At 36.4% G+C, this 23891-nt stretch overlaps 1 protein-coding gene across 2 annotated transcripts; it reads left to right on the top strand.

Annotated features, from left to right (window-relative positions):
- The first annotated feature begins 163 nt into the window (after positions 1-163).
- Positions 164-22894, top strand: LOC146004944 (alanyl-tRNA editing protein Aarsd1). Of its 2 annotated transcripts, none has more exons than XM_083144003.1 (12): positions 164-591; positions 946-1074; positions 5736-5895; positions 6735-6827; positions 8128-8249; positions 13487-13606; positions 14692-14822; positions 17135-17201; positions 17609-17700; positions 18499-18553; positions 19614-19708; positions 21044-22894. In XM_083144003.1, exons 1-12 carry the CDS (start codon positions 553-555, stop codon positions 21171-21173), a joined length of 1233 nt encoding a protein of 410 aa, XP_083000129.1. In that variant the 5' UTR covers positions 164-552; the 3' UTR covers positions 21174-22894. The 2 variants fall into 2 exon arrangements, with proteins under 2 accessions (XP_083000129.1, XP_083000130.1); XM_083144004.1 differs by having other exon boundaries at positions 209-229.
- The last annotated feature ends 997 nt before the right edge of the window (positions 22895-23891 follow it).

Below are 23891 nucleotides of genomic sequence, written 5' to 3' on the forward strand. Positions count from 1 at the left end.
CCACCTGGTGACACACACTAGAACTACATCAATCTTTGGTCCATGCTCAAATCCACATTGCTTTATTCTAGAAGTTAATACATTCCCCAACAGATGGCACTACATGTACTTCACTGTTCACTATGTGTGATGTTGCTTCCACCTACCGGCTGACTTGTGTAACTTGTGTAAGGGAGAGACATGAGTTGAATGAATGATTGATCAGTCTGCAAAACACTTGTAAATGCCGGTATTTGTTATTCATAAAAATTGTGTAAATCAAACAAGGGATATTCCCGTAACTTTATTTACATTCATTTTTCTTTCCCTTGATTTTTAATGTAAAATTTTTATTAATTAATTTAGTGCAAGAACCTCTGATGTTCAATTTCATCGGGGTATCGTCCTTGTACATGATTGAAACACTGAAGTGTTACCTAAAACGGGAAAGTCTTGAGAGCAAGAAACCTACATCGGGAAATTTACGGAAACATTTGAAACTGAGTCAACGTAACCATACAGAACGGCATCTAGAACTAGAAAGATTTCCTTGAAAATCTCAATTGGATCGTAATGGCTTTTGTATGTCAGCGGGATAGTTACATGAAAGAGGTACTTTACGCTTTGTGACATTTACGCTAAAATCAGTTTGTAGTTTTTAATAGCCATTTGTTCGAAGAGAATAACCAAATGTCATGCTGATAATTAAATATTCTCTATCACTTTTATATTTGCTAAAATGAGGGTAATTTTGTGTAACTTGAGCACCATCCGGTATTCAATTTTGTATTTTTTTTTGCCAAAACTCAATATTGTAAATAAACGTATTTGGTGCATATAGTCACTACCTTGTCAGAGGCCTTGATATCATTCATAACAATGTACCACATAAGGCAAGAAGTTGTTGAACATAATTTCACTAGCGAAAGTGAATCATAATTTATGAGCTTATTTATAATTTTTCAGTATTCTACCAAGGTGGTGTCTTGCACATCATCTAAATTGAAGACCATTGTTAACAACAAAAAAGAAGTTTTAGAGGGCTTTGAAATCATTCTAGAGGATACGGTACTTTTCCCAGAAGGAGGCGGCCAGGTAAATGATTTACTATTTTTTCTTGCAGAAATTTTCTGTCCCAAATAGTTCCAAACAGTGATTCCCATTGAACAGCCATTGGTAACACTTTACTATACCGGAGACTGATTTCTTCAAATTTACAGGAGAAAGTACTTACGCAAATCATTTTCTGTAGCGTTGTTGATGTTCGGGAATGTAGTTTTGATCCATTTTAATGCGAATGCATGTGGTTTTCTACCAAAATCTATTTCCGACGTGCTACAAGATGACATGTTGAGGATACGTCGCGAAGTTGTTGCCGGGTGTGGAAGATGCCGTGGAATTTGTAATTCCGATGTTGTCCGTATATGCTATATTGAATGAAAGGAGTGCTAATGGAACCTAACCTAACTTAGTAGGCATACCTCGTCCCCGTGATGTTTCGTGGGGTTATCGTGAATTTTTGGGCTAATGTCAATAGTTTTTGGGAAATAAGGAACAACAGTAAGTACACGTTAATGTAAGAAATATACATTATTTTTGTTAGAAATTCATTATTTCACCTAAAGAAGTGTTCCGCAATGCAAAATAGTACGTTAGCAATGTAAAAAATTGCAAAATAAATCATTGATAGGTGTCTCTGGTATAGTAAAATAGTACCCAGCCATTTATTGACACTCAACCTGGAATAAACTACTGCTGTCAGCCCAAGTTCCTTTTGTTTTATTGCTACGAATGCAATTTTAACATGTTTCAATTTTATTTACTTCTGTTAACACATACTGCAGAGTTTTAGCGATTAGTTAAGATTTTGTTCAATGTATGCTTACGTTGTTATGTTAGGCAGGCCAGGTTTGGTTCTCTTGGCATTAAAATGAAGTCACTAAATGCATTCTACTAAGGTTCTGATTTACTTGTACATTCATTCCCATGCTTCTATATTAACTGTCACTTGTCGACGGAAAATACATTGTCCATGGAAAACTATCGAAGCCGGGAATTGTCTGTAACTCGTTTATTCTGTAATTGTTGACATTCGTACTTACTTATTCTGTGTTGCAAAAGATTGTTTAACAAGGGATTTTGCTTTTTTTTTTAACGAAATTAGTATCTATTGTCGACATATCGAGTAATTATTGTTTGTTCTTTTCTCGCTTCCTGAACACGCAAAATGGCGAGCAAATCTTGACTAGTGTTGTGTTTCAAACGGCAAAGCAGTGTGTCAACCTTCTTAACAGAAAAATTCCCGCATAACCCCGAAAACCATTCCCGCATAGCCTCAAAAACCATTCACGCATAGCCCCAAAAACCATTCACGATAGCCCCATGCACCATCACGGTAAGGTTAGGTTATGTTGCTTTAGATTGAGCAATATAGTGAGAAAACTGTTTGCAAACACTTACTGGGGGATTACGTCATCAGATGCTCGCAACATCTGGTTCAAGTACATGGATGGAAATGCAAGCAACAGCTTTCGTGCATCGGACGGACATTATTATAGAAAAATATATGAATTAGCGGTCAAATACATTGAAAAATGAGAGAAAACACTTCTACGACCTTCCGAAATTACACAGAAACTCAATTCCGTAAGTTCTTTCTCCTGTAAATTTGAAGAAATCTGATTCCCGGCTTTGATAGTTTTACCAATTTTTTAAGTTGTTTTTTTTCAACATAAATAACTTTTTCGAAATCCAAAGGGTGCTCATTACTTTAAGGAAGGTTTAAATTTCGTGTGACAATGATTGCCAAAATTCTACGATAATTAGTCTTCCTGCTAGGAGGATTTGAAAGAAAAATCATAAAACAATTGGAACCCTTACCGGTAAACCGAGGATGGTTTGAAAAATGTGTTCAATTACATTCACATGTATTGCATGTACTATTCACTGCATTTAGAATCTTAGCTGCAGGCCAATGCTCAAGGTATGGCAAGGGGCTCTTGCTTCTCACTTTGATCTATATAATATTTAAATGTGAACCTATAAAAACAAATGAAAATAACATTGACAATATTTCAAATTTTGCAAGAATTACGATTTTCTTCCACCTCCCTGTCATCATGTGGATTGACGATAATAAAAAGTGTGGTACTATTTTCGTATAGGTGTGACACCTATAAATCATCTATTTCACACTTTTTTACATTGCTAACGTACTATTCTGCATTGCGGAACATTTCTTTAGGTGAAATAATGAATTTCTAACAAAAATAATGTCTATTTCTTACATTTACGAGTACTTACTGTTATTCGTTATTTCGATTCTGTAACACACATTATGGCGATAGCGTACTGGTTCACCGCGTGTTGTGCGAGTGTTTTGTCAATTTATGCATTGTTGCAACCTTGGTCACCGAAAAATACCTACTTTCGTGCCCGGATTTGAAATTACGCTAATACCTCGTAAACCATTGACGTTAGCCTCACAAACCATTTCCCATAAGCTTAGGTTATGCAAACATAGTTTAAAAAAATTACAAATACTCGACACGTCATGTTATAGTGAAGACACGGCGAGGTTTGAAACACTGACTACGGGGTTAACATCATCTAACACACGGAACATTGTGCTCTCGTGCAGAAAGCAAATGGCGGCAGCAGCAACAGCGTGTCAGACAGAGATTTTCACAGAAAACAACATGTATTCGCATTAAAATGGATCAAAACTACATTCACGAACTTCCACAATGCTACAGAAAATGATTTCTGTAAGTACTTTCTCCTGTAAAAAGTAAGAAATCCGTCTCACCTATATGAAAGTGTTACCAAAAGTGCTACTTAAACTCTGAATTCATGCTAAATACTTCTAGGATGTATTATTAATTATTTTTTTCAGGTAATTGTAATTCTGCATCTACTTTTCTAGAGATTTGAACTTGCGTTACTTATTTTTAACAGTTATGTAATAGTGTAAATTTTCCCCCAAAATTGTTTTAAATGGTGCAACAAACGGCATCGGTTAAACATAGAGCTTAAATATGTTTGAGAAAATTGTTTACCGCCAACTTTCTGCCGATTTCCTACTACCATGAAATCTCCTGCCGAACTAAATCGAGCATCATGAAGAAAATATATAGGATGGATCTTGACATGTTGTAAAAAAAGCTTGCCCCTAAATCAGCATACTCCCTTTCATAACACCATTAAGCCTTGTTTCCATGATATGGAAAACTCAGTATTCTGACCAAGGCAGAAATTTATTTTATGTTTTATAATAAAATAAATTTCTGCCTTGGTCAGCATATTGAGTTTTTCATACTCCCTTTCATTTGAAACATGTCCGCTGGTGAAGTAGAAATAATATTTGGACATTTTATGTTTATTTCCTGAAAACATATTCCTTTGAATTCGATTTGCCTCTCCCAGAGACTGGCGTTTGCAGATTATGCTAGATTTTACCATTATGCCAAAAGGAGGGTGCTAAGTGCCAACACAGATCAAACTTTGCTGGCGTTGATTTTGCTGGTTCCTTGACCCTCGCCAATCTTTGCAACCTTCTCCCCCTCCCTTCACTGCCCCTTCCACTCTTCACCCATCTGTCTGTAGGATGACTGCCAATGTTCCTCACCAACCGTTCACAGTAGCTAACCTAGCCAATTGTACATACATACAGAAGGAAGTCCAGATTCCAATCCAGAAAGAGGGCCTCCCCGATGGCGCAGTGGTAGCGTCCTCGCCTTGTAATCAAGGAGTCCCGGGTTCGATACCCGGTGGAGGCACAAGTGGTTCGGATTCCACTTTAAACTGTAGGTCCAGTCCCGATTAGCCTTACTGTGCATAAAGTGGACTTAAAACACCAACTCAAACCAAACCAAACCAATCCAGAAAGAAGCTGTCAACCGTTGATGAAGGGAACAAAGTTATAAATTATAGATCGTGGAAGAAGAGGTATACCCATCAAGAAAAAATCGTTACAGTGAATTCAATGAATTGTTAAGAACTTGAAATAGGATAAAAGTAATTATGTGAAAGTCCGATCACCTTTATATAAATATATTATCATGTATATACGTGGTTCATTCTTTAGGGTCAAATATCTCCGTTATTTGCTTTTTCCTAAATCTGGAACCACTTTTGCATTACGTAAAACATTGAAATCTGTCGATTAAAAAAAAATGACAATTCTCGGGGGGGTACAGTGGGTAAATTCCCCCCCGTGTGTGCATACATGCCATGAGGGCATTGGGGTGATGATGTAACATATTCTTGATGTGAGCCATACTTTGGATGATCAGCATCACACCTGACTGCTTTTACCCCCCAGGGTTGCCCTCAGGTACTTATTGATATGAAGCCAGATGGTCTGCAGACCAGTGCAGAAACAGGGAAATAACTGAAAAAATTTCTGGTCCAGATTACCTGCCCCAGGATTCGAACCCAAGTCATCCCCATGGTAGACATGCTCTACCAACTGAGATAACAAAGTATAAAATTAAGTTGTCAAAGAACTGTGCAAGATATTATACATTGTCCAATAATCCAAAAATATTTCAAGTACTCCATGCATCTACATTTCAATGTTTTGGGATGTCGTGCAATTTTTCTGTTGTAGCCTACTTAAGAAATCAGCTACGTGGTAGATTGGAGTTATGTCAAACTAAACATTGTAGTGACTAGTGTGTCTTCAAATTCTGAACACTGACTTGAAGATGTTTAATTCTCGTCCACTTACAACACTGTTTCTTTCTGTTTGACAGCCAAGCGACAAGGGTCTGCTTAATGATGTCCCTGTGCTGCAAGTGTCCCGCAGGGGGATGCAGGCTGTCCACTTCACGCAGACACCCCTGGAGGAAGGGCAGGAAGTGAAGCAGGTCGTTGACTGGGACAGAAGATTCGACCACATGCAGCAGCACTCAGGTAAAATACTTAAAACATTGTTTAATGTTTATAACTTTTGATTTTCCCAGCTAGAGGGAGAAATAATGAGGACATTCAAGCATTACGTGTGTAACATTTCACACAAAAATGCAAGATTCTAGACACGAGGTTGGATTAAAATTAAAAAAACTTGATAGAATTTTTCAGCAAATGCAGGCTCGACCAGGACTTGAACCTGGATATCTGCCATACCGTGCCATTGCTCTATCACTGAGCCAGCCTGGCTTCGCCTGATTTTTCGCTATTGGTGTTTTACCTGTATGGAATAGTCTATCAGTGCTACTGGAACGGGATATGTTGCCTTTGAAACACCATACATTGACGTTGCCTGGTTCCTCCCAGCATAGAGAACCACCGCCATGAGGAATATGTGGGACTCAAAACGCATTCAGTAATGATATTTATTTCAGGAGTGGCCTCAAAATCCAGATAACAGATATCCATGTTTCAAATTATCAGATATCCATTTCAGATGCAATGAAAATCTGGAGAGTTTGGATAATCCGAATATCAGGATATTTCATATATCTGGATAGAACATATTTGATTAAGTATTCGTAGAAGTACAAACATGACGAATAAAAGAATATGTGAATAGTCCATAAAACAGATAAACGATAAAGCTGTACAGATAATGCACACATTTAGATATCCGGATAATTTGGATAATCTGAATGTCCAGATATCAGATTTGCAGATGTTTGAAATCTGGATAGAAAATTATCCGATATCTGGAAAAAAAAATATCCTTATGCAAAAATGTTCCTTATCTTTTTAAGGAAAAAGAAAAACAATTGAACATTTCTGTTCTCTTTCAGGCCAGCATCTAGTCACTGCCATAGCTGACCAGGAGTATGGCTACCCAACCACTTCCTGGTGGCTAGGAGAGCAGGATTCATACATTGAGCTAGGTAATGGAACTTGAAATAATAATGTAAATATTATAGTTTCAAAATGAATTACTTTTGAACCAGTTTTGTGTAGCAGATGTTTGTTACCGGGAAAGAAGCCATCTTGCATCATGGATTTATTTTTTATTTGGTGTCAGATTAGTGCTTTGGCAATGTATTAATATTATCATGTTTGACTCGTAGGTAAATTAAACCATGATGTGTTGTGAACTAAATGTAGAAATATTAAACATTGTTGTGTCTCAGCACTAAGTAACAATAAACAATTATAATAATTATTATAACTTGAATAGGTAAAAAGAAGAATTTGAGCTATTTAGCTCATTTTTAATTAAGGGTCAGTTGAATTTATAATAAAGAAGCTGTTCTACCACAGAAATACAATGTTAAAAATTGATTATTTGTATGATAGAAAATATATTGTTAATTTCAATTAATGAAAAGATAATCGCATGGTTATTATTTTTATGCACATTATTATTTTGCATTAATAACAACAGATAACTGTCCTTACAAACTGATTCATCCAACTTGAGTCCATTTCTTCAAATAAATAAGTGAATTCAACAGTTTACTTACAAATAACAATACAAAATGCTTACTGCATAACCAAATACATTTGAACCTCCATTTTACATTTTCCAGCGGTCCAGGCCGAAAATGCAGGAGGATGTACAAATCGGGGAAACTTTTATAACATTTTGCTATGTTGCTATATTGAATGTAAAACTGGGACTGTAAAATCGGAGTTCCACTGTAATTGTTTACTAAACAATAAACAGTAAGCATATATTACGTAGATTTTTCAGTGAAAAATGCAGGTTAGACCAGGACTCGAACACAGGTCTCTAGCATTCCGTGCCATTGCTCTACCCACCCTTCACTTCACTTGATTTTTCACTGCTACTTTTTTACCTCAGTGGTAGAGGAATGGCACGGTATGCCAGAGACTCTGGTTCGAGTCCTGGTCTAGCCTGCATTTTTCACTGAAAAATCAGCATAGTACATCTCCTGTGTGTGCCTAATTTAATGATGTAAGGATATATGCTGCATATTTTAACACCAGCAAGTGCATGGCAGAGCCTAGAGTAACCAGCATTGAGCAGACAACAGAATCAGTTTGGCAACGGTGTCTTTGTTTCCCCAGTCGTAGGGTAGAATGTCAGTTGGTACAGACATTACTGCTGTTCAATTGAACTGACTCGTGACTCGAACATCACCTTCAGCTGTCTCCGCTTCTCTCCACATCCTTTCGACCTTTGCTCTAAGCCAAGAACATTACTGGGATGTTTCCTTACAGATACACCAAGCATTAAAGATGAAGAGATAAGACGAATCGAGGAGAAGGTGAATGAGAAGATTCGCCAGTCTGTGCCTGTAACTGTAAGGGTTTACGAAGAAGGCGATCCCGAACTGAAAGGGGTAGGCATTTTATTTAATGTTGGTCTTTTTTAACGGGGTTCAAAATTAACTGCTACAATTGGATGAAATTTGTTTTGGATTTTTGTTATGTCACCCATCTTGAATTTAAAGTTGCCAATTTGATATAGGAATGTAAAATATTTGTTTCTGTTTACTTTTGGTTAACCAACCTGCTTGTGAAATGTGAAGGTCATAATTAGGGAACGGAACTTTATGTGCTAAAAAACTCAGAAATATTTATTTTTTATGTGTCATAAATGTTGAAAATATGTGATAAAAACAGGAAAATATGTGACAAAAATAAAAACATTTGGTAACAAAAACAAACTATAACATGCATTTTAAACACCTGAAATTAGTTTCTAAATGATTACCTCTTAGCGACCTATTTTTTGGAAGAGTTTCAGCGGATCACCATAGTTTTTTCCAAATTCTCCATTGTAAATCTGTGACGATTATCTCTAAAAAGCATTTATATTGTGAGAAAGATCGCTCCACATCACAAGAAACAATTCTTGCATATTTGAAGCACGAAATGTCACTAACGCTGAAGTTTTCCAAAGCTTCCTCTTCCTCTACTTCACCTCCTTCCAAAACACATGCAATTTGGCACAATGTTTGAAAACCTTGGTTTTTCCCCAAAAGTTCTGTACATTTAGACATTTAGATCCAGTGAGTTCTTTCAGTTTCGTTTCTACTATACGGACTTCACCAATGGAAGCTGCCAAAGTGTTCGCGGACGATTCAAGCTTTCATGTGGAATTAGAGAGAATGGACAGGTTTGTTGAGATGTATGCCAATTCGACTTTTAAGGAGGGCTCCATCAACAGTTCTTGCAGAATTCTTCTTTGTCGAGATCATTTACAACAGATACAATTTTTTTCAAAGTTCTGGGCATAACATCTGCATCGTGTAACTACAGGTGTAGGGGGAAGGGGAACCTCAGGACATTTTTGTTTAAAAATGTCTATTCTTCTAGGCGACTTGATAAAAACTTTCTTCCCATTTGAAACCAGTTTATCGACATTGGGAAAAAGAGCTCTTATCTTTTCACATATTCTATGCAACGCATGCGCGACACATGTAACGTGCACCATTTTGGGGTAGCTAACGGCAAGACCACTGCATGTAAGCTGCAGCATCTGTCAAGAGAAGAACATTGTCAAATTTTATGCCTTCTGGCCACAATAGCTGCATTGCTTCATTGAAAAGCCTTGCTATCATTACGTGTAGCCAGCCCCAGCTACTCACAGCTATTTTCTCCCATTAGGATCGTAGGCGAGGTGCCAGAAGTCTGCCAGCGAGGGTGTTCAAAGACAAAACAAACCTAGCACTCTCGATATGAAAGAGGTGGGGAGAATAAACATTTTTCCTTCGAGGATTTCGAGGTAGATGAAGTCAATGAGCGATTTTATGTATTTAAAATGAAAATTCGCAAAATATGTATTTACATACGGAAAACTGGAAAATATGTGTTTTTATGTAAAATAAAATTTGCTGTGTTGACATATAAGGCTATGATCAGAATTTTTGCAAAAATGAGGGTCTCTATCTTATCGCAGAAAAAACATTTATTTACCTGAAGTTCCTTTCCCTAGTCATAATTTTGATTCCTAAGTAAGGAGAATAACTCGGTAAAATATTTTTCCTATTTACATATTTAATTTTTGACTGAAACATGAAATGTAATAACATGCTGTAATATCCATTTTTCATGTTTTTGAAAGGAGTGAGGTGCATTTTCCTACCAAATTATGTCACAATATCATGTGAAATAAACCCTTAAACCTGGAATTTTTAGTTTATTTACCAATTATAACACCATTAAGCCTTGTTTCCATGATTATGAAAAACTAAATATGCTGACCAAGGCAGTAATTTATTTTATTAAAAACATAAACTAAACGTAACGTTTCAACCTTCTAGCAAGGTCTTCTTCAGACTCTGTATCAAGTACAAAAGTAACAAGATACAAAAACAGGGCATTATATATACACACAAACATTACTCCCTCCAGACTATTTAGAAAGTTGTTAGGAACTTTATAGCAGGTGGCTTCCACTTGCCAACTGTACTTTCACCTAAAAGGCTAAACACAATTACTTCCATATAGAATGTGGTTGGACTTTTAATCTCACGCTCTTTTCCCTTCATTTTTCTTCCTTCTCCTCTCCTCTTTCTCTCTTTTCCTTTCCACTCTTTCCAACATCTTCTTCCATTCTTTGTTTAACTTCAATCCCCCATTCCAGTTCATTGTGTCTTCTTCACCTTTCTTCTCTATTTCCTTAGCTTCCTTCCATTTTCTCACTAGCATTCTCTTCTCCCTTCCTATCTGCTTAGCCTCATCCCACTCTATGTCATGTCCTGTTTCTCTCGTGTGTTTAAATATTGCATTTCTTTCTCTCTTAAGTCGTACATCATCCCTATGTTGTTTCAACCTGTCTTTCAGCCTCTTTTTCGTTTCTCCTATGTACACACTCTGACATTCTTTACATTTCACTTCGTAGATAATCCCTTCCTCTTCCTCTTCTCTGCTTTCCTTTTTCTTGTTTGCATTCCTCGCTATTCCTAAGATGCTTCTCCCTCCCTTCCTGTAAGTTTTAATTCCCGCTTTCTTAAGCACTTTGCATATATTTTCTGTGGTCTTCCCCATACTCCTTATTCCAAACCTTATCTCTTTTTCTTTCCCTTCCTCTTTTTCTTTCTCTTCCAATTCTTCCCTGCCCGTTTTCTTCCTTCTTCTGTTTATGTCCAGTCTATCCTGCTTCTCATAGCCATTCTTTTCCAGTTGTTTCCATAGGCTATTTATTTTGCCTTCTTTTTCACATTCTTCCATGCATATTTTCTTGATTCTGTCCTCCATATTCTTTATAAAATTTATTTTTGTCATCTCACTTACATCACTTCTTTTGTGGCAGAATACCCCTGCTGCACACTTCTTCTGATGCCAAGCGGTTTCAATTTCTTGCCCTCTCTTCCTTTTCATCAGTATATCTAGATAGCTTAACTTGTCTTGTTCTTCTATTTCAAGTTCCAATAATATCCCTCTTTCTTCATCTTGTATTTCTTTGGCAAAAATGTTGAGCTGCCTCTTCGTTCCCTTCCATATGCCAAAACAATCGTCCACATATTTGCAAAACAGAATTATTTTGTCACCTCCTTTTTCTATCACTTTCTTTCCCATTCATTCATAACCAATTCAGCCAATGCTGGGCTTAGACTAGAACCTATATTTAGTCCTTCACTCATTAACATTATTTTATCTCCCATTATACTGTAACCGTTATTCCAAATGGTTTCCAGCGCCTTCACTACCCTTTCACTATCCCATTCTCCTATAATTTCTTGTCCCATTCTCTTTTTAATAATGTCCAAAACGTGTCCCCTCTTGATGCTCGGGAACATACTTTTCACGTCTAAGCTAAACATTGTCGTCTTCATCTCGTTTAACTTAAGTCCTTTTATGAGGTCTACTACTTGTTCACTGTTCTTAACTGCTCTGCTTTCTTGCCGTGTTACTAACACGTCAATAACTTTCTTTAATTTCTTTTCTAAGGGTTCCAAAATATTGTTTCTGCAGTTCATTACTGGTCTTAACTTTATCTCCTCTTTGTGTATCTTTGGAAAGCCTTTCAAAGTAGGTAGTCTTCCTGTCTCCTTTATGCATTTCTTGAATCCTCTCCTCCTACAGTCTTTTATGACCCTTTCTTTTATATTTTGTTCTTCTCCTGTTCCACAAATCTCCTCATATCCATTTTCTTTTAGGTCTTCAAACTTCCTCTCGTACCATTCTCTTTCCATCACCACAATTGCTCCTCCTTCATCTGCCTGCTCTATCACCACACCATTTGTTGTCTTGATTTTCTTCATCCCTTCCCTTTGTTTTTGACTCAAATTATCTACTTTTCCTTGTTTTCCCATTTCTTTCTTCAGTATGGCTGCTGTTCTTCTTCTAATCTTGTCTCTTTCTGGTTCTTCTTTTATATGGAGCACTGCTTCTTCGATGTCATATATAACTTCCTCATAATCTACATTTCTTTCTTTAACTCTGAAACCTCTTCCTAGTTTTAAAAAAGCTTCCTCTTCTTTTGTTAGGTCTACATTCCCTATTACCACAACTCTTCTTCTCGTATCCTCTTCTTCTTCCTCTTCTCCTCTTTCTTCTTTCCATCCTAGTCCCTCTCCTTTCTTCTTCAATTTTATTTTCATTTTCTCTCTAAATTTCTCCTGACAGATTTTCATTTCATGAAATGTATATTCTCTCGTAAAAATGGTGAGACCATCTTCAATAGCTTTTTCAATTCTTGTCAGGTTCTCCTTTATTATCTTTATCTCCTTCCTTCTTGCCCTTATTTCATTCCATATCAGTTCTTTTTCCATTTTCTGAACCAATATCCTCCATCTCCTGGTGTTGCAAACCACTCCCTTCTTACTTACTTTTAATCCTTTAGGCGCTGTGCCTCTCTCCAAACATTTTCTTAGAAACTTCTCTTGTTCGTCTTTGTGTATTTCTTTCCTCTTCAAGTCCTTCCAGTTAAATTTTTTTATTTACCAACAGAACACTTTCTGAAATTGTCTCCCAGTTTATACAATTCACAGGAAAATTATTAATTCTGCTGTAAATATTTGGGAAGCAAAAATTGACCCCTTTATACAGGAATAAAATTAATACTCTGATAACTACATAAATGTACTTAGGGTTATGTTTATTGTGTATTAGGGATGGAACAAATTAATCGGTACTTAGTATCGGCCAATATCGGTTTATCAGTGAAATTATTGATTATTTTACCAATCTGATAATATGAATATCGTATAATTTAGTGCAAAATTGTGCCATTTTGTTATAATTTTTATTGATAATTTTCATGCTATACTTTTTAAAAATGTAAATGTCTAAATATGCAACTCCTTTTGTACTGCAGTCAGCTGGAAACACATTTAATAAGGAGGTCAATGAACCATCTGGAATTTTATATCGGATCTGTAGAATATTGGTTATTGATATCGATAAATTTTATATATCTACTTTAGCGGTATTGCCCAAATTTTCATATCTACCCATCCCTATTTTGTATAAGTGTAGTTTTTATATCAAATTTTGGGTTTTAACATTGAAATGTAATTTTATATATCGCTTTCAGTCCAAATCTTTTCTTCAGCATAAATATGTGGCCTCTATTGATAAATAATAATTGGTAGTAAGAGGAGTATTTACTTTTGTTTTTTAATTCTAGGCAAGATCCCCAAGGGGCCTTCCTGACGACTACCATGGCCCAGTGAGGGTGGTGAGGATTGAGGACGTTGAGGACAACATGTGCTGTGGCACTCACGTTTCGAACCTATCACATCTCCAGGTATGAGTTTTCTTGTAATTTTTTGGCGTAAAGTCGTAGAGAAGTTTTCGGAGAAGGAATTTGAACTCTCACCAATAGAAAATATATGGATAGTATGCTCATTCTAAAAGACATCTGCCTAATATGTTGATTACATGTATTATTTTCTGAATTTGACAACCCTCTCTAAATGCAGGCATTGTTGAGCAGGTGTCATCCATGTGGATTTGCAGTGGATGTTTTCATCCGAACATGATCCATTCAGAAGATGCAGCAGGTACTACCAGAGAATATGCCTTCTCTGGCCTGAATGCCTCTTTATGCTGTGCCTCTCTGGTGTCTTCATCGGAACCTTTGCAGTGCATGCTGCATAACTTGATTGTAACCTGTTCGGATGAACACCTCAGATGCTGCTAATGACCTCTGAACCTGTCCTTTTCTTGGCAGACTGATTACGAGCTTTCCAGCTTACTAAGCATGGAAGACTTCTGCACATGCGTGCCTGCATTTCAACGGGATACTGTTGCATAATTTTTGCTTTTTGCTAATTTTTAAATAACAACCCTAAGCAAATTACTAACTTTTTCCACATGGCGTACTTGTAAATAAAATAATCAGTGCACCCAAGAAACACAAACAATATTTCCACTCTCGCCTAGGCAACCTGGGTGTATATGGTGCCCAGTGTGAGTGCAATGAGCAGATCTATTAGAGCCATCAATGAATATATACAACTATCAGACTAGGCAAGCACCGCAAATTCAACAGGCACACAGTTAAAAGAGTTAAGGCACGCATACTTTACACATGCTAATTGACACCAAGATCAAAGAGATGTATGCAACACCAAACAAATAGACTACACCAGTGCTCCTGGTGGCACAGAGGGAAACTACATATATGGAAGCTCACCAAACATTGAATCAACAAGTTCCCATGTGGACGATGGCAATTACCACTGAAATTAAGAGAACCGTTACACAGTTCAGGAAAAGTCAGTAATTTTCTCACATATATGATATTTATTGTACTACCACATCTTTTATTCCCCAAACGTGAATTGCCAGTTGTTACAGATGTTAGTTCATTTTCTCCCTCGCCTGCAGGCAATAAAACTCCTGCACGCAGAGAAGGGGAAGAAGAACAAGATAAACCTCCATTTTGTTGCTGGCAACCGAGTGTTGAAATTCCTGGAGAACTGCTTGCAGAGGGAACAAGCACTGACAGCTCTCCTAAAGTAAGTACGATTTTGCAAGAGATAGGATTTGCTACTTAACATCAAATGATGTCAGCTTGACCATTTGGCCACTTTTGGCTAATGTGCAAAGATATGAGTGATGAAATTGATGAATGAACACACACAAACATCCATGCCCAGGTTGGAATTTGAACCCGGGATCTCTGGGATCGTAGCGCGATGTGCTAACCACTCTGCCATGGGGGCCAGCTCTGCTTCTTATAGTATGCACAATTGGTAGGTGGTTTCCTGGCGCCTGATTTTCAGAGCTGGCGCCTAGCTATGAAGAAGATTTTTCGAGCACTGATCATGTGTGATCTTGAAACAGATACTGTAAAAGATGCAGCACAATCCATGAATCCCAGCCTGGTTATGGATGTTTGTGAGTGTCCATTCATCAATTTTCATCATTTCACTCATCCCCATATATGCACAAACTAGCCAAAAGTGGCACAAAAAGCGAAATAAAATAAAGCAAATCAATCAATCACAATAAGAACTTTAAGACCGAGCATTCAACCTCATCTCGGGGTCATCATTAGGGAACCACAAATGGATGTTGGTCACCATCAGTTGGATATTGAGCAGATTCTGCCACCAGATGTCCTCGTGGTCATACAAGGTGTGCAGGCCACTTCAGTCAACAGCTTTTTGACCTTATTGTTGTGTGCCAAGCAAAATAAAGATTGCTGCAAAATTTTTCATTTAATAGTACAAGGGTCATCCAGAAAATAAAGACCGTTTGGTTATACAAAATGAAAAACACAATATTTATTGGAAAAAGCAATTCTGTTACATACCTGAAGCTTCCTTCACTTCTCTACATAATTACCTCCTACATTTAAACATTTGTCGTATCTGGGCACGAGCTTCAGAATTCCCATGTTATACTCTTCTGCCGGCAGTTCATTAAGCCAGGTGGTCACTGCATTCTCCAACTCTTTATCACTTCCAAAACGTTTACCGCCCAGAAACTTTTTCAGCTTAAGGAATAGGTGGAAATCGCTAGGAGCAAGGTCCGGACTAGAGGGTGGATGATCAAAAATTTCCCATCCGAATTGATCCAGCAATTCTTGAGTAGCACTAGCGGGCATTGTCGTGCAGAAGCACAATTCCTCCAGAAAGCATTCCTCGCCTTCTGTTTTGGATGGCTCGCCATAGTTTTCTTAAGAGTCTCACAATAATGATTTGCATTGATCGTAGTGCCTTTTGGCATGAAATCCACCAAAAGAACACCTTTACAATCCCAAAAGATGGTTGCTATGACCTTAGTGAACTGGCGGCAGAAGAGTATAACATGGGAATTCTGAAGCTCGTGCCCAGATACTACAAATGTTTAAATGTAGGAGGTGATTATGTAGAGAAGTGAAGGGAGCTTCAGGCATGTAACAGAATTGTTTTTTCCAATAAATATTGTGTTTTTCTTATTGTATAACCAAACGGTCTTTATTTTCTGGATGACCCTCGTATTTTAGTGGGGAGCTTATTTTGTAGTTGTGTGCATGTGTGTTAATAATGGTATATGAAATTTGAATACATTGGAATTGTAGAGGAAAGTTCTTGACTACGTTAATTTAAAATTCGTTTGTTTTTTTTCTAATTATTTTATGGCAATTTATATGTCTGAAATACCGGGTGTTTCAGAAATAATTGCAAGTAAAGTATTGAATTTAGGTTAATGAAACCAGTCCAGAATGAATGAGGAACACAAACTTCCTTGGAGGTTGACAGATGACCAAGTGGTTTTCCTTTGCACAGACAAGTTGATTCTGTAAACCGTTTGCACCACACTGGAATTTAATTTTCACTTGGTGGGTTCTTTTAGAATTTTCTACAAAATAAACGTTGTACAGTATCCATAAGTTAGTGGTGTGAATTCCCAAAATGCAGAATTAATTCTCCACACGTGTAGCAGCCATTGCACAGCAACAGGAAATGCGAGCTGCAGCTGAGCAAAACATTTACACACAAACTGTTTAAGTTCCTCGTTCGTTCTGGACTGTTTTCATTAACGTAAATTCAATACTTTATTTGCAGTACATTTTTGTAACCCCTCGAACACCTGGTATGCTAGTATAGGCATGAACTGGTCTTGTGTCAGTAGAGAGTGCAATTTGGGGTACCATAATGAAACTAAATGTAAAAATTCTCTTATAATTATTTCTTGGGTATCCATTTGATTATGAACTTACGAATCTAAACGTTTCAAGTTCTTAAAATTCATGTAGCTCATGTAGCTAATATGGTGTGGCTATGTTGTTGCTATTATCTGACACTTTTTTTTAATTACATTTCTGCCTTTCTATTTCCAGAAATGCACCTTCCATTCATGTAGAATTGGTCGATAAACTACAGAAATCATTAAAAGTTAGCCAAAAGGTACAGTAGGCATTTTGCATTAATTTCAAAGTTACCACATGACTTACTTAACTCTGAGTTGTATACTTTACAGTTTTATCCTTAATAATGGGTCAAATCAGCATATCTTGTCATATGTATACAATTGTAGATTTCTTTAGAAAATGTGATTTTTTTTTATTGTTGTGATAATACGAAATGAAGCAGAGAGTATTTATATAAATTTGAAAAATAGATTTCCTAGGGTACCCCTGCTCAAGTTATAATTTTAACATAACTTTTCTAGCTAGTTACAACAGTTATTCATTGATTTTTATGCACATGAAGTCTTGGTCAACCTTAAACAATCCTTGTGATGCATTCATTAACTTGCCAGAGGTGGATAGTAGAAAGAAATATTCATCTAAGTGTTGTGTTTTCTGTTGTAGAACCTACAGTCTGCACTGAAGGATGTTGCAGCATTAGAGGCACACAAATTGAAGTCTCAAGTTCCATATCCAACCTTTTTCTCTTTACATAGGTATGTTCCATTTTTCCAGCTACCATACGGGGTGTGCAAGGACTATTGTTCGATTTTGTAAGGCCATATTTTCATCAATAGAGAACAGAAATAGTTACAAAAATAAATATAGTATGTATGAAAGTGCAATTATTCCTCTTTCAAGTGGTAGTATCATGTATTTCTGTTCTCTATTGATGAAAATATGGCCTTACAAAATCGACCAACAATTTTTGCACACCCTGTATTTTACCTTATCACATGAACAAACTCAAAATTGCATATTTGTGTTGAGGACACTCAGTATCCCATGCTATCAATAAATTAGCTAAGATACAGTTACATTAGGTAGTACTTCAAACAATTTAAAGCTCATTAAAAGCTGTGTTTGTTATTTTTCTGCTTAGAGAAGAGTTTTAACCTACAATTTTTTTAAAAAATTGCCTTGATGCAGAAATAAATTTTACTGCTTCCTAAGCAAAGGGCCTGATGAATTGCTTGTCATTACTTTTAGTCTTAATTTGCAAGTAGCACAGAGAATGTGTAATATTTTACAGCAACAAGGCCCGATACAAAGAAATATGTCAATTTTAAAATTATTTTCTGTGTAGAACTTCAATCTGTAAATTGAACAAATTCACTCTCTAAGATTTAACCTTTGGAGCAGGTATCTCGATCCTTTTTTGTAGATAAGTACAATGGAATTCCAATTTTTATGTTCCCAGATTTTACATTTTTCTGCATTGTACTATATTCTATACATTAAAGCAAAATGCCATAAGATTTAAGTTTTTTTTTCCTATTTTCTCCATCTTGCAGGAAAGATGCTGATACAGACTTCATTAGCATTTTTATAAATGAAGTTTCAGATGAGGTGAGTTGCACTTTTTTTAAGAGTACCGTTGGTTTTATTTAAATACAGGGTGAGTCAGAAGTCAGGAACCATAAAACTAATGTGTGTTTCAGGTGCTGAGATAGTGCTGACCAAAGACGAGCATGTTGAAGTGGTACTGCTGGCTTGCAAGAGATGTTGCTACAGAATTCAACCGTCTGCACCTCGATAGACACCCAATCACGCATACTGCTACAATACCGCCTTGCCACAATCCTCGGTGTACTGAAGAATTGGGGGGAAAAAAAAGGGTAAAGTGCTCCCCTGTGCATAGCACCATGCCATGAAGGCATATAGGGGGGGGGTAACGCCCCACACTTTCTTGATCCGGTCGTGAGTGGGGGTGATGTGATCAGCATCACGCCCCTGACCGCCTTTACCCCCCAGGGTTTCCCCCAGGTACCCATGTAATTCGACGTTGGGTGGGCACCGGGACCGCTTCCATCGTTAGAAAAGTTTTCGGATTTGAACCGGCCGGGGATCGAACCTGGGACCTTTAGCATGGTAGTCAGATGCATTACAGAATTGGGAGCATCGTCTAAACATGTGCCTTGCTGAAGAGGGTCAACATATTGAGCATATCATATAGACAATATAAGCTGAAGTGAATAACACTATGGTTCCTTACTTTTGGCTCACCCTGTATTACATGCTGTATATCATAATACCCATTATGTTTTTTTGACTGTTTAAGTATGGGAACATTACATCTTTGTTTTGGCTCACCAGCCAGTTGAATTGATTGATTGAGTTTGTGTTTTAAGTCCACTTTATCCACACTAAGGCTAATTGGGACTGGACCTACAGTTTAAAGTGGGATCCGAACCACTATGTGTCTCCACCGGGTATCGAACCTGGGATCCCTTGATTACATGGTGACGGGAAGCACCAGCCAGTTGGAGTATTGTGTAATAAGCAAATACTACATGAAAAATCACCAATAAACATTTATACTTGTGTAAGTAGCAATAATAAAAGAAAATTTGCCGTTTCCTATTTCTTGTAAATATGTCAGACTTATTGCATTTACATTTTCTTTCAGAACATTCTCCTGTTTCTGACGGTAGGGGACGAGAAGGGAACAGGCCACATGGTTCTCCATGGGGATCCGGAGAAGGTCAAGATCCTCGGCCCACAGTAAGTTTCATCTGAGATACATTTGCCATGCAATTATTACAAAGATCTCACCTCCCTTTCCATGTTGAGGATAGCCCTGAAGTTTTCAGAAGGATATATTTCAGGGAAGGGCGCAGGCATGGCATAAATTAGAGACAGACCAATATGGAATTCTTTCCAGTACCAATAATGTATCCACAGGCGTAACTTGCCTGGTGCAAGGGGGACACTTTTCCCTCCAAAATTTTCAAGTTTATTAAAACGTACAAGTTAGTGGTACTTGTGTTAACCTTCTGGGACATGAGCAATAAATGAATAAAAAGCAATTATTGCAATTTCTCGCATGTAATTGTAATTTCCCCTCTTCAAAGTTAAGCCCCACATTTGATTTTACCACCCCAAAGTTAGGTCTCAAGTTCGATTCACCCCCCCCCCCCCTCTACAAAATATGTGATAGGACATTGTTGTGGTAGCCCCTTCAGTTAGTTTGCTTAAAATTAATTTTAGTGCTTAGTAACTCTTTCTTTAAACCTTGATAGTGATAACCTGCTATATTTTGGCACCTTGATTTTTCAGTGTTATTTTAGCACATTTTTCTTCCAAATGTACGTAGAATTATACATTTATTGTGCTGTTAAATTAGTATTTTAAATTATAGTTTACATGGCCAACGACTATTTGTGAGAGTTTGATTCGGTAGAACCTATTTTTTCAGGAAGTTCTTTTCCACTATTTCTCGTGTCACAAATACCTATTTTATGGCCCCAACTTTTTTTTTTTCCCCAGGGTTCAAATTTGCATTTTTATTTTATCGCACTTTTCTGCCAAATTCGCGAAAACTTCCATCATGCTTTTAAACTAGTATTTTAAATTGTAGGTCACATGACCTACACCTGAGAGTTTGATACATTTGGAACAGATTTTTTAGAAAGTTATTTTTCCTTATTTCTCGGGCAACGATGCTACAGCTAGCATGCGATGATAGGTGTGCACTCAATCTCCTGTCATTATGGTTTTCTCTTGAATGAATTGTTAGAGGCCACAATTCTCATTGTATGACAATTTTGCGTTATTTTGTCATTTTAAATAGGCAAAAAATGTAGTGAAATCCTGATTTTTATGTTCTGGATTTTACATTTTCCCACATTTTACGTTTTTTGAGCTTTGTCACCTGAAAAACGTAAAATCGAAGTTCCACTGTTTTCAGAACATGTAGCTTCACATACATAAACACTTTTTTGCAGCAATTAACATGTTTCAAGGTTCTTTCCTATATTCTATGAGACTCATGTAAAATTACAAATGTGACTACAATCTGCTGAAATATCAAATATGTGATGTTTATTGTAATTTCAGAGTTTGCAGTATTTTGGGAGGCAAAGGTGCTGGGAAGGGACCAAAGTTTCAAGCCAAGGTGAACAATTTAGGCAACCGGTCCAAAGCAGAAGACTTGCTGCGGCAGGAGTTGGGAATAAAAGTCACGTAGATGACCACCTTGGGTTACCAGGCTGTGTACATTTCTCATAAAATGAGTGAGAATGGGCAGAAAGAGAGATCGTGTTTAATCCATCCAACTGTAGAGAAATCTAGCTGATTTTGGTGACCGGTAGTGAGAGTATCTGATTCCGGTAAAAAATATTATCGATATGATTTATCATCAGACAATTATTAATTTCATACCCATTACGTTATTTTTTCTTTACCTGAAAATTATTGATTTAGCTTTGGCGACAGTATTTGCTTTGACGTGAAACTTAATTGTGTACAGTTTATAGTTAATCTAAACAAAATGAACTCATTATGAATGTGCGAATTACTCGCAATAGCAATATAACACGTATTTTAAAAATATTTAAAAAAATATTCAAAAAACACAAAAAATGGTACTTACGTTTTATGAGTATGTTATTTGCAAAACGACGTTTCGAGAATCTACTGTTCTCTTCTTCAGGTCCAAAACTTCAACTACGAAAAACTTTCCATAGACACGTCAAGATATTTTAAGAACTAGGAATAAAGGTGTGGATTTGATATGGGTTAGATAGGAATTCAAAAACTATGCCTAAAATTGTTGTAGCCTCCATATTCTGTTACAAATTAACAGTCCCTGAAGTTAAAAGATCCTTTCCATCTACAACACGTATTCAGTGAGGAAACACACTGGGGTTACCACGGGTAGTGAAATGACGTGGGCCGATTTTAAACCTTTTTAAATTGTTCAATGTTGAAATATGTTTTGTAGACCCATATCAAATGCACACCCTTATTCCTAGTTTTTAAAATATCTTGACGTGGCTGTGGAAAGTTTTTTGTAGTCGAAGTTTTGGACCTGAAAAGAGAACAGTAGATTCTCGAAACGTCGTTTTGCAAATAACATACTCATAAAACGTAAGAACCATTTTTTGTGTTTTTTGAATATTGGTTTAAATATTTTTAAAATACATGTTTTATAACCAAAATGTTTTTTTTTTTTTTGTCCTGATAAACATATCAAAATACAATTTTATTCATTTTCGTTCTTGGCGTTGATTTTGCCTGAAACCAGTGATTGAATCCAGTTCAGACATTCATTTTGTAAAATGAAATGTTCATATGCTTTCAATATTAATCATCTTAATTTCTGCTACAAAATAAGAACATAGATGTTCACACATACCTGAGTTCTTACTTGCTTCTTATTAGGAAGTATTATTTTTAACTTGAGACATTTTCGTTTTACCATTAAGGCCCAGTCCAAGTGAAATGCTTTATTTTGTAAGATTGATTTTATGTTTTGTGCAGTGGCCTTACATGTGAACTGTTTGTGAATTATTTAGATTTTGTTGTGTTACACAGTGTTAATTGTTTTATAAAATATGTGATATGTAATATTTCTGAAAGAAAGATGAATCAATGTAAAAGTTGTTTAAAATACAGAAACTTCTCAAACATGTTTTGCTTGTTATTGTATTCACAGAAATGTTGTTATCTTATTTACGCTATTCATCTCGATTCGTAAGTTCCATCTTATTTGTTGATAGATCAGTAGCGGTATTCTTGTCACGATTAACCCAAATGGCAGATATGTAACATAAAATACAAAAACAAGGTATCAATATTCTAACACTATGAACACGTATTGGCTTGCAAATTTTATTTACAAAATTGTAATTATACAAATCTCTATTGCTCTCTCGAGCATCAAAAGTTTTAAACAAAGCACAAAAATTGTAATATCTTACTACATTTGGGATTGTGGATGCACATCCATACTAGAATTCCTTTGAATACACAAAAAGGATTCATAAATTAGTTGAAAAGTCATAGGAGTTTCTAGATATGCTCTCAATAACATAATAGCCTTACTAATACTTGATATTCAAACACATTACTTTGTATTGGAAATTGCCACGAAGTAAAATTACATAAATGCATATTACACAAGCATTGAATGCAGAATTACATACTGTCCAAGTCCTTGTAGCACAGAAATGTTATTCTTTCATTTAGATAAAGTGTTACAGTGCATGCAACATATGCAAATTTGCTGAATGTTGTTTTACAAATAATAAGCTTCATGCTACCAACTGTGATGGAACCAATCAATTTGTATCGACTACTTGCCAGTGAGATTACCTATAATTATACTGATCCCATGTGTCTATAAATAGTTGCAGTTTACTGAAACGCTCAAATGCTGACCAAGCAGAATTTATTGTAAAATAAAGACACTGTAAACGTAACGTTTCCACCCTCTAACAGAGTCTTCTTCAGACAAGGATTCACAATAAATTCTCAAAAGTAAATTTATTGTTAATCTGGTGGTCAGCATTTTGAGTGTTTCATTAAACATGGAAACAAGGCTTAACAGTGTTACCAGTTGTAGTTTGTACAAAGTTGCCATTTTGTTTTTATTTGTATTAATATGAAAGTACAGTAGAACGTTGTTTATCCGTATGTCAATTATCTGCAACGTCGGTTATCCGCACACTCAAAAAAGCAGATAAATAACACAGTACAGGTACAGTACTGTAATTTAGGCACATACTGTACGTATATTACGAGTGTTTTCTCATGTCTTTTGTTTTCTTGTACTGTGTACTGTATGTATAAAATAAGCCAGTACTGTACGTGCTTTTCTTTGTTAAAATAAACACATATTTGATTATCTGCATAATCTTCGGTCCCAATTAATGCGGATAAACAACGTTCTACTGTGTATACC

Source organism: Lepisma saccharinum, chromosome 22, assembly GCF_977018435.1.
Source record: "Lepisma saccharinum chromosome 22, izLepSacc3.1, whole genome shotgun sequence".
NCBI classification, from domain to species: Eukaryota; Metazoa; Arthropoda; class Insecta; order Zygentoma; family Lepismatidae; genus Lepisma; species Lepisma saccharinum.